Source organism: Anomaloglossus baeobatrachus, chromosome 4, assembly GCF_048569485.1.
Source record: "Anomaloglossus baeobatrachus isolate aAnoBae1 chromosome 4, aAnoBae1.hap1, whole genome shotgun sequence".
Lineage (NCBI taxonomy): Eukaryota > Metazoa > Chordata > Amphibia > Anura > Aromobatidae > Anomaloglossus > Anomaloglossus baeobatrachus.
The window spans coordinates 516,422,362-516,437,009 of NC_134356.1; the positions used below are offsets into that span (position 1 = coordinate 516,422,362).

General features: G+C 49.4%; 1 protein-coding gene across 1 annotated transcript in view; it reads right to left on the bottom strand.

Moving 5' to 3' along the window:
• IQGAP1 (IQ motif containing GTPase activating protein 1) overlaps positions 1-14,648 on the bottom strand; it is a 313,620-nt gene that overhangs the window by 23,584 nt on the left and 275,388 nt on the right. The window contains exons 30-34 of the mRNA XM_075345867.1: positions 9,029-9,161; positions 5,017-5,119; positions 3,318-3,453; positions 3,130-3,217; positions 2,757-2,969 (exon numbers count right to left, since the gene is read on the bottom strand). Coding sequence (XP_075201982.1) covers positions 2,757-2,969; positions 3,130-3,217; positions 3,318-3,453; positions 5,017-5,119; positions 9,029-9,161 — 673 coding nt within the window. The remainder of the gene's footprint in view (positions 1-2,756; positions 2,970-3,129; positions 3,218-3,317; positions 3,454-5,016; positions 5,120-9,028; positions 9,162-14,648) is intronic.

Here is a 14,648-nt window from a genome sequence, read left to right on the forward strand (position 1 = left end):
ATAACCCTGTGTCTTGGCCCCCTTGCTCCTTGTGGACGACATGCTGTTGTCTCCTAGGAGAGTGATCACTGAGGGTATATGGGGAGGGTATACAGCCCGACCGAACAGAGATATATAAATATATATGGTATCTATTCCGGCACCCTGAGGGGAGCAGCACCGGGTGACCGGTGTGGCTTACCGACCGCTAAAAAGCGGAGTGTGTGTCCTCCAGATTCCCTGCCTTAGGTCTCCCAGCGTTGCAGAGCTCTTTCCAGGAAAACTTCCACAGGCAGAATGCCAAAGAAATGGCTGCCGGAGCTCTCAGGGGAGGAGAGAAGCCGGGGGCGGCGTTAGAAAAAGTGCGGGAATCTGGAGTCCCCACAGTGATCAGTGAGGGGGGGAGGAACATACAGGATGCCCTGGCCCTCACAGCCGACGTCAGGCCGGCAGTCCCGCCCTTATCCCTGATAGACAGGCCCGGGGGTGGGAGTTTTGCAACTAGGCCGCATTTGAAGCCGGGGACTAAATTTAATACCGCGGCCGACAAACAGGCGCGGTCGGCGCGGAAGTCCGCCGGCCGTCACAAATAAGCAGCTGCTGCAGCATCCGGGATGTAGGCGCTCCATGCAAATCCCCCATGGGGGTACAGAGTACCTTAGTGATGCAGGGCCCGGTCCCTGAGGATAAACGAACTCCTGTCCGACAGCTTCCCCCAGGGGCTGCGGAGGGAGCACGGTCCCAGTGACTGGATGACCGCTGAGGATCCCACTTCTCCCAGAGCCGCTAAGGGATGGTGAAGGAGACGGCATGAGGCTCCTGCCTTTGTACCCACAATGGGTACCTCAACCTTAACAGCACCGCCGACAAAGTGGGGTGAGAAGGGAACATGCCGGGGTCCCCGTGGGAGCCCACTTTTCTTCCAACCGATATAACTAAAATGAGAAGATGAGTGGATGTGTGCCTCCTTCTACACAAAGCATAAAACTGAGGAGCCCGTGATGCACGGGAGGGTGTATAGGCAGAGGGGAGGGGTTACACTTTTTAAAGTGTAATACTTTGTGTGGCCTCCGGAGGCAGAAGCTATACACCCAATTGTCTGGGTCTCCCAATGGAGCGACAAAGAAAAGAAAAATTAAAAATCTGGGGTCCGTTTTATAATCCGGTGGTGTCTTACCAGAGGGGGGCAGCAGCAGTGGTGGAGTGGGGGTCACCGGAGGCAGCGGCAGTGGAGCAGGCCGCTGCACAGTGCCGCGCCGGCCGCCCCATAGATCTGCGCCAGCCACTGCAAAGAGCCGCGCCAGCCGCTCCACATAGCCGTATCAGCCATCGCACAGAGCCTCACCAAGCAGCGCCGGCCACTCCACATAGCCGTATCAGCCACCGCATAGAGCCTCGCTGGGCAGCGCCAGCTGCCGCACAGATCAGCACAATATTGTCCTGCCTCCAGTGACTCCTCTCCACTACCCCCCTGGTAAGCTATATTCTTTATGGCGCACCCCTCATTTTCCTTCCAAATTTTTGGGTGGAAAAGTGCGTCTTATAATCCGAAAAAGACGGTAATATAAATATCTGTCACATAACACTTCTGTACATTCCTCCAGAAGGAAACCCTATAAGCAAAATGTAGTGACATCTGTCTTTAATCATAAAAAGTGGTTTAAAAACGATTGGTTGCCAGATTTTACAATACAAACGGCATACAATATTAAATGGATGGAGTAAACTAATGAAGCTGGTGTACTCAGTCTGAAATTCAATGTCACAATGACAATATAGTGTTTTGTTAAAGTTCTCATTCAAAATATTAAAATTAGCATTTAAAGGGAATCTGTCAGCAGGTTTTTACTACCTCATCTGAGAGCAGCATGATATAGGCAAAGGGACCCTGATTCCAACCATGTATCACTTAGATTACTGGGTGCAGCCGTTCTGACACAATCAGAATATTTAGGTTTAGCCATGTAGCAGAGCTTAGAAAGCTGCTCCACCTACACCAGGCTCTCAATAGAGATTGAGCATTGTTAGTGAGGTGTTAATCAGAGGAGGGGATGTGTCAGACTGACATGCGATTGACATTAATAGTCTGACAAACAGCAAATCAACAACAGATCAGACCTTAACAAGACAGGCATCCCTGAAATTTGTTTTAACCCTTTTAACATGCTGTGTTCAGATTACATAGCAAACGCCTGCTGACAGATTCCCTTTAATTTAAAATGAGGTATAAAGGGGAACGTTTCACCTAGTAGAGAGAGCAAAGCCAGCATAAGGAGACTTATAGGTCATGATGTGCTCTTCTGGGAAGTTAAATATGCAAATTGCCTCTTCCGAGAGGAAGATGACTAGAACTCTAGCATCAACTATTGAATGTAGCAATCCTAAAAGTCAATATTGATCCTTTAAAATGCCTCACCATGTGACTTAGGATGAAAAGTGAACCATACAGTTTATTTACAGACATATTTCAGGGTGTTTGCCCCTCATCAGTGCAAACACCCCAAAGCACGTATCTGGTTTGGCTTCGTATCTATGTGTCATTGCACCTTTAAAAGTCGATATTTAGTTTTAGGATTGTTAGAGTCCTCTTTTTCTCTGAAGAAGAAATTTGCATCATAAAAGGATTACTTTAATCTATGGACTATACAACCATTCTGATATGGATTTTCTAAACGAGTACACTTGCTTCAACATGTCTAAAAGATCCAATTAATAATTTGTGCATTCTGTATTGGGAAGATTGGAAACGGATCCACTTTAAAGTCGTCTATATTTACCTTGGCAATATCATTGATGAGGTCCTGATACCGGCTCTCTGGCTTCACCATTCCAAGCTCTGCTAGCTTCTTCAGCCCACTTTGTATCTTCTCTTTCTTCTCTTGAAGCGTTAGATTGTTGCCTTGCCGTAAAGTGGTGGCCTTTTTCATTTTGTCAGGTGTCTTGGCATCTCTGATGGCACGTCTCTGCATGGCTCTCTGATGATCTGCTTCCTGGAAAGAAATAGGCAACAAACGGCTAAATAAATAAAAAATTACATCTATACATCAAGGTCACAAGGCAAACGATATGTACTCAATGTACTGTAATCACCAATAATGGACATGTGCATCGGGGGGTTCACTAGTGCAATAAAACGGAATGAAAGCTCACCTGTTCGGGGGTCGCTGGAGTATCCAAAATCTCTGTCAAGGTCTCTCCAGGTTGGAACCGGATGACATCCACTATCAGCCGTTTTGTGCTAGATGATAAGATAGAATAATAAATCATTAAGACATTTCTTTCTCGAAACCGAGCAAATAATTCCAGTGGCCTGAAGCCCCCAGAACGGCAGCTCTTACTTCAGTAAGATGGTCTTCGCATCTTTTTCTGCATTCTCATCTCCAAGGACTTCAAACTTGTTAGTGAGGGTCAGGGACACCTCAGTCTTTGCCAGGGACTCTTTACTAGAATCTGGTGACGTTCCTGGTCCCTCACCTGCAAGCAAAGAAGAAAAAAAAAAAAAAACGTCAGGGAAAAATATATATAAGAAAAATCTGTTTCATAATACCCTAAACTGAAATATCTTTAGCAGAAATATGCAAAATGCAGCTGGACCTAGGTCATAAATGTCACCCACAGCTGACACCGGTGTCGTACAGGTAACCCACAGCTGACACAGGTGCCGTACAAGTCACCCACAGCTGACACCGGTGCCGTACAAGTCACCCACAGCTGACACCGGTGCCGTACAAGTCCCCTTCAGCTTACACCAGTGCCATACAAGTCACCCACAGATGACACAGATGCCATACAAGTCACCCACAGCCGACACCGGTGCCGTACAAGTCACCCACATCTGACACCGGTGCCGTACAAGTCACCCACAGCTTACACCAGTGCCATACAAGTCACCCACAGCCGACACCGATTCCGTACAAGTCACCCACAGCTGACACCGGTGCCGTACAAGTCACCCACAGCTGACACCGGTGCCGTACAAGTCACCTTCAGCTTACACCAGTGCCGTACAAGTCACCCACAGATGACACAGATGCCATACAAGTCATCCACAGCCGACACCGGTGCCGTACAAGTCACCCACAGCTGACACCGATGCCGTACAAGTCACCCACAGCTGACACCGATGCCGTACAAGTCACCCACAGCTGACACCAGTGCCATACAAGTCACCCACAGCCGACACCGATTCCGTACAAGTCACCCACAGCTGACACCGGTGCCGTACAAGTCACCCACAGCTTACACCAGTGCCATACAAGTCACCCACAGCCGACACCGATTCCGTACAAGTCACCCACAGCTGACACCGGTGCCGTAAAGTCACCCACAGCTGACAACGGTGCCGTACAAGTCACCTTCAGCTTACACCAGTGCCGTACAAGTCACCCACAGATGACACAGATGCCATACAAGACACAGATGCCATACAAGTCACCCACAGCCGACACCGGTGCCGTACAAGTCACCCACAGCTGACACCGATGCTGTACAAGTCACCCACAGCTGACACCGATGCCGTACAAGTCACCCACAGCTGACACCGGTGCCATACAAGTCACCCACAGCTTACACCAGTGCCATACAAGTCACCCACATCCGACACCGATTCCGTACAAGTCACCCACAGCTGACACCGGTGCCGTACAAATCACCCACAGCTGACACCGCTGCCATACAAGACACCCACAGCTTACACCGGTGCCATACAAGAGTAAATAAATGCCTTTCAGGTTTGCTATATAAGTTATTACACTTCTAGGACATATTTGAGAATGAGTAGATGTAGATAATAATATAAATTGTGAAAGCTGTTATTCAGGGCCTCTCAAGGACGACTGCTGGCCAATCCACACTCTTGATCTGCAGTATTCACGATTTCCAGGAAGACCGTATTTAAGCAAAGGAATTTCTTAATGATACAACCCCTTGAAGAAAACTGTTAATATACCCCGGCTGTCATCTCAAACTGTTGTAATGATGTTGTCACCAAACATAGTTCTTAATTTTATCCATTCATCACCTGAACAGCAATCTCACCTATAAGAGACTCAATAGTAGGAACCTCTCCAAGATCATCTAACAGTTCATGGATGGGATCGTTGTGCTCCGGTGCTATAGCGTCCTGGTGGTCCAGAAGCAGCTGCAATATAAAGACATAAAGACCATGGTCACCCACTGTCCTATGGGCTCACTTATAACATATAAGAATATCTAATGTTCAATTTATGTGTTTTATATTTTACTTTTAGCGTCTGATGCAGAATGCTAGGCTTAAAGGGACTATGTCAGCAGGTTTCTGCAATGTAATCTGAAGACCACATGCTGCAAGAGGTTAAAAACAGAATTCAGCCCTGCAAGTCTTATCTTTTTTTTTTGTTTACCTGCAATGTTAAGGCCCCGTCACACTAAAGTCACACTAAGCAACATCGCTAGTAACATCGCTGCTGAGGAACGACTTTTGTGACGTAGCAGCGATGTTGCTACCGATGTTGTTGTGTGTGACATCCTGCAACAACCTGGCCCCTGCTGTGAGGTCGCTGGTTGTTGCTGAATGTCCTGGACCATTTTTTAGTTGTTGATCTCCCGCTGTGAAGCACAGATCGCTGTGTGTGACAGCGACAGAGCAACAACTGAATGTGCAGTGAGCAGGAGCCGGCTTCTGCGGACGCTGGTAACCACGGTAAATATCGGGTAACCAAGAAGCCCTTTCCTTGGTTACCCGATATTTACCTTCGTTACCAGCGTCCGCCGCTCTCACGCTGCCAGTGCCGGCTCCCTGCATACGTAGCTGGAGTACACATTGGGTAGTTAACCCGATGTGTACTCTGGCTAGGAGTGCAGGGAGCCTGTGCTAAGCGGTGTGCGCTGGTAACCAAGGTAAATATCGGGTTGGTTACCAGATATTTACCTTAGTTACTAAGCGCAGCATCGCTTCCACGTGTCGCTGGGGGCTGGTCACTGGTTGTTGGTGAGATCTGCCTGTGTGACAGCTCACCAGCAACCCGTGTAGTGACGCTCCAGCGATCCCTGCCAGGTCAGGTTGCTGGTGGGATCGCTGGAGCGTCGCTTAGCATGACGGTACCCTTAGTATAAGCCTTTTATCTTTATCATTAGTGTGTCTCAGCAGTACCTAAGTGGCAGTCTGACTCCGCCCACTTCTGTCATTAGCAGCTTCTGTCTTGGTGTGGGCGGGGGCAGCTCCCCCAGCACTGCTACATACAAAATTTAAAATCTCTCACTGTGTCACAACAGCTGCACACAGTAATATAAGTGATACATCGTTGAACTCACAGCCTTTTTGCCTACATCATGCTACTCTTAGAAGAGGTAGCAAAAACCTGCTGACAGATTCCCCTTTAACTTGTATCTGCACCTTGCATCATAGTTTAGTGTTCTATCCATCTATCTATCCATCCCCCACACATATATGGATAAAATCTTGCCACATGACAATAACCGGGTGCGAGGAAATATAGTCTGGCCTATAAGTCTCCCTACACCAATTTAGGCACTTAGACAACTTTCTAAAACTTTTGAATAACTTCTTCACCATACAGATTTGATGTGTTTTATTGCTTAAGAATGTGCTTCAACATCACAAACTTGGGCTTAGCCATGCTCTTGGCATTACCATATGCCCCTGCCATGTATTATCCATTATGTGGACCTACATTATATGTAGACTGTCATATAGCGCAGTATTCCTATGGGTGCCTAATTATGGATACATTATATGGCAGATTGCGTGTGAGGCCTCAGGTCTAGTATTACACAGCTGATGATGCGACCTGTACGAACCCTTCACTGCACCTACCGGACTGCACCCATTAATCCAGCCAGGTACTATACTATAGAACAAGCTTAGCAGATAAATACATGATAATGCCAGATAGGAGGACATAACACAATGCTATCAATCCAGCTGGAGTCTTACCAACTGCCGATCGTGCTAACACACAACCCCAAACAGTTATTCAATACTTTCAACTCCCTCCTTCGCCCACCACTGCCCCCTCCAACCTCCCTCATTTCCGCAGAAGAATTTGCCACATATTTCAAAGAAAAGATCGACCAAACCAGACAAGTCTTTTCTGCTCAACCACCACAACCCCTTCATATAACAGACCACTGCTCCTCCCCCATAAACTTCCTCTCCACTATCACCGAAGAAGAGCTTGCACATTTTCTCTCAAAAGCGCACCTCACCACCTGCGCACGTGATCCCATCCCAACCCACCTCCTCCCCAACCTCACCACTATCCTAATTCCAGCCTTAGCCCATCTCTTCAACCTATCTTTAACAACTGGTACCTTCCCTTCTGCCTTTAAACATGCAACAGTCACACCCATCCTAAAGAAACCTTCCCTCGACCCAACCTCTGCTGCCAGCTGTCGCCCCATATCGCTACTCACATTCGCCTCAAAACTCCTGGAACAGCACGTCCATGCTGAACCTTCCTCCCACCTCTCCTCTAACTCTCACTTTGACAACCTACAGTCCGGCTTCCGTCCACATCATTCCACTGAAACTGCCCTGACAAAAATCACAAATGACTTACTTACTGCCAAAGCTAACAACCACTTCTCTGTACTCCTACTTCTAGACCTATCCTCAGCTTTTGACACTGTTGACCACTCCCTCCTACTACAGATCCTCTCTTCCCTTGGTGTCAGAGACCTCGCCCTCTCTTGGATCTCTTCATACCTCTCCAACCGCACTTTTAGTGTCTCCCACTCCCACACAACCTCTTCATCCCGTCCTCTCTCTGTTGGTGTCCCTCAAGGCTCTGTCCTGGGACCATTACTTTTTTCTATCTATACATTTAGCCTGGGACAACTCATAAAGTCCCATGGCTTCCAGTACCACCTATATGCCGATGACACTCAGATCTACCTCTCTGGCCCAGATGTCACATCTCTGCTGTCTAGAATCCCAGAGTGCCTATCTGCTATATCTTCCTTCTTCTCCTCTTGCTTCCTAAAGCTCAATGTGGCCAAAACTGAACTGATCATCTTTCCTCCATCTCACCTACACTCTCTACCTGATCTATCTATTACAATAAATAACATCACGCTTTCCCCAGCACCCAAAGTTCGGTGCCTCGGAGTGACCTTTGACTCTGCCTTGTCCTTCATACCACACATTCAATCCCTCACCACCTCCTGTCGTCTTTAACTCAAAAATATTTCCAGAATCCGTCCCTTCATCAATTCTCAATCTACAAAAATGCTAGTGCATGCCCTCATAATCTCCCGCCTCGACTACTGCAACATCCTCCTCTGTGGTCTCCCTGCTAACACGCTCGCCCCTCTCCAGTCCATCCTTAATTCTGCTGCCTGACTGATCCACCTCTCGCCTCACTACCACCCCGCTTCTCCTCTCTGCATGTCCCTTCACTGGCTCCCAATCTTCCATCGTATCCAATTCAAACAACTAATACTGACTTACAAAGCCATCCACAAATTGTCTCCTCCATATATCTCTGAACTAATCTCTCGCTACACTCCAAAACGTAATCTCCGGTCCTCCCAAGATCTCCTTCTATCCTCCTCTCTCATTCGCTCCTCATGCAACCGCCTCCAAGACTTCTCCCGAACATCCCCAGTCTTCTGGAACTCACTGCCTCAACACGTCAGATTATCTACTACACTTGCAAACTTCAAACGGAACCTAAAGACTCATCTGTTCAGAAATGCCTATAACCTTGAATGACCAAACTGCCCCACCACCGTGCGGAGCTGCCGCCCCACCACCGTGCGGAGCTGCCGCCCCACCACCGTGCGGAGCTGCCGCCCCACCACCGTGCGGAGCTGCCGCCCCACCACCGTGCGGAGCTGCCGCCCCATCTACACCCCACCTACTGTCTCCTCCCCATAATCCTATAGAATGTAAGCCCGCAAGGGCAGGGCCCTCTTCCCTCTGTACTAGTCTGTCTACTGTAACTTGTATATGTATTTTGTATGTAACCCCCTTCTCATGTACAGCACAAGGTGACAAATAGTGCTCTATAAATAAATAATAATAATAATAATAATAATAAGTACTTACTGTGTGAGTATTAACAATTTCTCCTATAGAAATATAGATGACCGGTTTGGTGAGGGTGATCAGATCTGAATATTCATCCACATTAAATTTATCCTGTGGCTCTGGAACTTCACAGGCAGATTGGAAGAATCGTCTGTGGACAATGATAAATCAGCATTAGGAGAATGTAACAATCAGGAGAGACACAGACATATAATGGCGCCACTATTCATAGGTCTTCTAACTCAGAGAATCACACAATGAAACTTGTTAAACGGAAGAAATATACGATGATTAATTACTGTCCACCAGGAGGATTAATAATTGTATCCCAGTCATTTCAGTTCAGGCAGCGGAATGTCTAGAATAATCCCGGAGCACAATTCTTCTATAAGTGACAGTTCTGATATGCTGCAATACACACAACGCAGTGCAACGCTTCATGTATGGGTACTTTCACACTTGCGTTTATTTCCTTCCGTTACAATCCGCCCTTTTGGAAAACAGCGGAATCCGTTAACGGATCCCGCTGTTTCCCATAGACTTGTATGGGTGACGGATTGTACCAAAAGGACCTGCGTTGCTTCCGCTGGGCGACGCTCCGTTGCTTCCGCCCAGCGGGAGGAACGCAGCATGTAACGTTGTTTTGAGCAACGGAATCCTCTGGATTTCACTGCGCATGCTCTTTTTTTTTAAATCAAACTTTATTTTGGCTCACGGTGGCCGAACGTTCAGGTGAGCGCCCGGCCGTCGGCAAGCGACAGCGCTCAGCTGAGCGACCGGCTGCCAGCATGCCCGGCCGCCGGCAAGTCACAGCGCTCAGCTGAGCGCCCGGGCGCCGGCAAGTGAAAGCGCTCAGCTGATCACCCGGCGGTCGGCTGCAGGGAGCGATCAGCTGATCACCCGGCAGCCGGCAAGTGACAGCGCTCAGCTGATCACCGGCGGTCGGCTGCAGGGAGCGATCAGCTGATCACCCGGCGGCCGGCTACTGGGAGCGATCAACTGATCACCCGGTAGCCGGCAAGTGACAGCGCTCAGCTGATCACCGGCGGTTGGCTGCAGGGAGCGATCAGCTGATCGTTCACAATAGTCTGCCGCGGTAAAACTGTAAAAAAAAATTACAAAAAAAAAAAAATCAAAACGAATTGCGTTGTTTTGCAGCATCCGTTGCATCCGTTGTGCCACTATATGCAACACATCCGTTGCATCCGTTACACAACGCAATGCAACGGATACCGTTCAACGCAAGTGTGAAACTAGCCTATGACAGCATCATCCAGCACAGATGCTTTACATGTACTGAACACGATCTACTACCACTGTATACTCCTTCCTGATGTATTCACATTATCTGCAGTGATCAGTTTTCATGCCAATATGCGCAGAACCTATGCAATGTGTATGTACCACCCTCTCTAGAGGTCATTGAACTGATAAATTGAGGTGAAAGGATAAAATAATCCCGAGTGCCGACGCACATCTAAACGCAGGGAGCAGTGATAAGGATGTCCAAGTGCAGCATGTTTCCGTATTTCAAAGCCTCACTATGCCGCCATCTCCACCCAACATTTATCCTTGCAGGTAGAGCTTTGATACGACCAGGGATTCTAGAGAATATGCCTGGAGATATTGGACACCCATGTGACTGTTTTGTATTTTTCCGTGCACAATGAGAGTCAGAACCTAATAGGGGATTATCCCTGAAACGCCACTGTTTGAAAAGAGATTTTTTACAGTTCTATTATAGGAGTCATCCGATGAAGGTTTATTTATAATTATTTATCTCAACCTCTGGGATGGACTTCGACACAGGAATCAGTGGATATTAATCCCTGTGCTAATCTGTGTGATTCTGTTGAAACGATTCTCCTCTATAATAGTACCCCTGACTGGCAACAATACTCTGTGTCCTATTGGAAGAAGGGAATTTTGTTTACTTACCGTAAATTCCTTTTCTTCTAGCTCCAATTGGGAGACCCAGACAATTGGGTGTATAGGCTATGCCTCCGGAGGCCGCACAAAGTATTACACTTAAAAGTGTTAAGCCCCTCCCCTTCTGCCTATACACCCCCCGTGCTCCCACGGGCTCCTCAGTTTTGGTGCAAAAGCAAGAAGGAGGAAAAAGAATTATAAACTGGTTTAAAGTAACTTCAATCCGAAGGAATATCGGAGAACTGAAACCATTCAACATGAACAACATGTGTACACAAAAAAACAGGGGCGGGCGCTGGGTCTCCCAATTGGAGCTAGAAGAAAAGGAATTTACGGTAAGTAAACAAAATTCCCTTCTTCTTTGTCGCTCCATTGGGAGACCCAGACAATTGGGACGTCCAAAAGCAGTCCCTGGGTGGGTAAAATAATACCTCGTAAGAGAGCCGTAAAACGGCCTCTTCCTACAGGTGGGCAACCGCCGCCTGAAGGACTCGTCTACCTAGGCTGGCATCCGCCGAAGCATAGGTATGCACCTGATAGTGTTTCGTGAAAGTGTGCAGGCTCGACCAGGTAGCCGCCTGACACACCTGCTGAGCCGTAGCCTGGTGCCTCAAAGCCCAGGACGCGCCCACGGCTCTGGTAGAATGGGCCTTCAGCCCTGAGGGAACCGGAAGCCCAGCCGAACGGTAGGCTTCGAGAATTGGCTCCTTGATCCACCGAGCCAAGGTTGATTTGGAAGCCTGTGACCCTTTACGCTGGCCAGCGACAAGGACAAAGAGTGCATCCGAGCGGCGCAGGGGCGCCGTACGAGAAATGTAGAGTCTGAGTGCTCTCACCAGATCTAACAAGTGCAAATCCTTTTCACATTGGTGAACTGGATGAGGACAAAAAGAAGGTAAGGAGATATCCTGATTGAGATGAAAGGGGGATACCACCTTAGGGAGAAATTCCGGAACCGGACGCAGAACCACCTTGTCCTGGTGAAAAACCAGGAAAGGGGCTTTGCATGACAGCGCTGCTAGCTCAGACACTCTCCGAAGTGAAGTGACTGCTACTAGAAAAACCACTTTCTGCGAAAGGCGTGAGAGAGAAATATCTCTCATTGGCTCGAATGGTGGTTTCTGAAGAACCAGCAGCACCCTGTTCAGATCCCAGGGTTCTAACGGCCGCTTGTAAGGAGGAACGATGTGACAAACCCCCTGCAGGAACGTGCGTACCTGTGGAAGTCTGGCTAGGCGCTTCTGGAAAAACACAGAGAGCGCTGAGACTTGTCCCTTAAGGGAGCCGAGCGACAAACCCTTTTCCAGTCCAGATTGAAGGAAGGACAGAAAAGTGGGCAAGGCAAAAGGCCAGGGAGAAAAACCCTGAGCAGAGCACCACGACAGGAAAATTTTCCACATCCTGTGGTGGATCTTGGCGGACGTTGGTTTCCTAGCCTGTCTCATAGTGGCAATGACGTCTTGAGATAACCCTGAAGACGCTAGGATCCAGGACTCAATGGCCACACAGTCAGGTTGAGGACCGCAGAATTCAGATGGAAAAACGGCCCTTGAGATAGCAAGTCTGGTCGGTCTGGTAGTGCCCACGGTTGGCCGACCGTGAGGTGCCACAGATCCGGGTACCACGACCGCCTCGGCCAGTCTGGAGCGACGAGGATGACGCGGCGGCAGTCGGCCCTGATCTTGCGTAACACTCTGGGCAACAGTGCCAGCGGAGGAAACACATAAGGGAGCTGAAACTGCGACCAATCCTGAACTAAGGCGTCTGCCGCCAGAGCTCTGGGATCTTGAGACCGTGCCATGAACGTCGGTACCTTGTTGTTGTGCCGGGACGCCATGAGGTCGACGTCCGGCACCCCCCAGCGGCAACAGATCTCCTGAAACACGTCCGGGTGAAGGGACCATTCCCCTGCGTCCATGCCCTGGCGACTGAGATAATCTGCTTCCCAGTTTTCCACGCCTGGAATGTGAACTGCAGAGATGGTGGAGGCCGTGGCTTCCACCCACATCAAAATCCGCCGGACTTCCTGGAAGGCTTGCCGACTGCGTGTGCCGCCTTGGTGGTTGATGTATGCCACCGCTGTGGAATTGTCCGACTGAATTCTGATCTGCTTGCCTTCCAGCCACTGCTGGAATGCTTTCAGGGCAAGATACACTGCCCGTATTTCCAGAACATTGATCTGAAGCGAGGACTCTTGATGGGTCCACGTACCCTGAGCCCTGTGGTGGAGAAAAACCGCTCCCCACCCTGACAGACTCGCGTCCGTCGTGACCACCTCCCAGGATGGGGGTAGGAAGGATTTCCCCTTCGATAATGAAGTGGGAAGAAGCCACCACCGAAGGGAAGCTTTGGTCGCCTGAGAGAGGGAGACGTTCCTGTTGAGGGACGTCGGCTTCCTGTCCCATTTGCGTAGGATGTCCCATTGAAGAGGACGCAGGTGAAACTGCGCGAAAGGAACTGCCTCCATTGCTGCCACCATCTTCCCCAGGAAGTGCATGAGGCGCCTCAAGGGGTGTGACTGGCCTTGAAGGAGAGATTGTACCCCTGTCTGTAGTGACCGCTGCTTGATCAGCGGAAGCTTCACTATCGCTGAGAGGGTATGAAACTCCATGCCAAGGTATGTGAGCGATTGGGCCGGTGTCAGATTTGACTTTGGAAAATTGATGATCCACCCGAAACTCTGGAGAGTCTCCAGGGTAGCGTCGAGGCTGTGTTGGCATGCCTCTTGAGAGGGTGCCTTGATCAGGAGATCGTCCAAGTAAGGGATCACCGAGTGACCCTGAGAGTGGAGGACCGCTACTACAGTAGCCATAACCTTGGTGAAAACCCGTGGGGCTGTTGCCAGGCCGAACGGCAGTGCCACGAACTGCAGGTGTTCGTTTTCTATGGCGAAGCGCTGGTGCTCTGGAGCAATCGGTACGTGGAGATAAGCATCTTTGATATCGATCGATGCAAGGAAATCTCCTTGGGACATTGAGGCGATGACGGAGCGGAGGGATTCCATCCGGAACCGCCTGGTCGTTACGTGTTTGTTGAGAAGTTTCAGGTCCAGGACAGGACGGAAAGACCCGTCCTTCTTTGGGACCACAAACAAGTTGGAGTAAAAACCGTGGCCCTGTTGCTGAAGAGGAACAGGGACCACCACTCCTTCTGCCTTCAGAGTGCCCAGCGCCTGCAGAAGAGCCTCGGCTCGCTCGGGAGGCGGGGATGACCTGAAGAATCGAGTCGGGGGACGAGAGGTGAACTCTATCTTGTAACCGTGAGACAGAATGTCTCTCACCCAACGGTCTTTTACCCATGGCAGCCAGGCGTCGCAAAAGCGGGAGAGTCTGCCACCGACCGAAGATGCGGAGTGAGGAGGCCGAAAGTCATGAGGAAGCCGCTTTGGTAGCGGCACCTCCGGTGGCCTTTTTAGGACGTGACTTAGACCGCCATGCGTCAGAGTTCCTTTGATCTTTCTGAGGCCTTTTGGACGAGGAGAATTGGGACCTTCCCGCGCCCCGAAAGGACCGAAACCTCGACTGCCCCTTCCTCTGTTGGGGTATGTTCGGTTTGGGCTGGGGTAAGGATGTATCCTTTCCCTTGGATTGTTTGATGATTTCATCCATGCTCGCCAAACAATCGGTCGCCAGAAATTGGCAAACTGGTTAAGCGCTTTTTGGAAACAGAATCTGCCTTCCATTCCCGTAGCCACAAGGCCCTGTGGAGT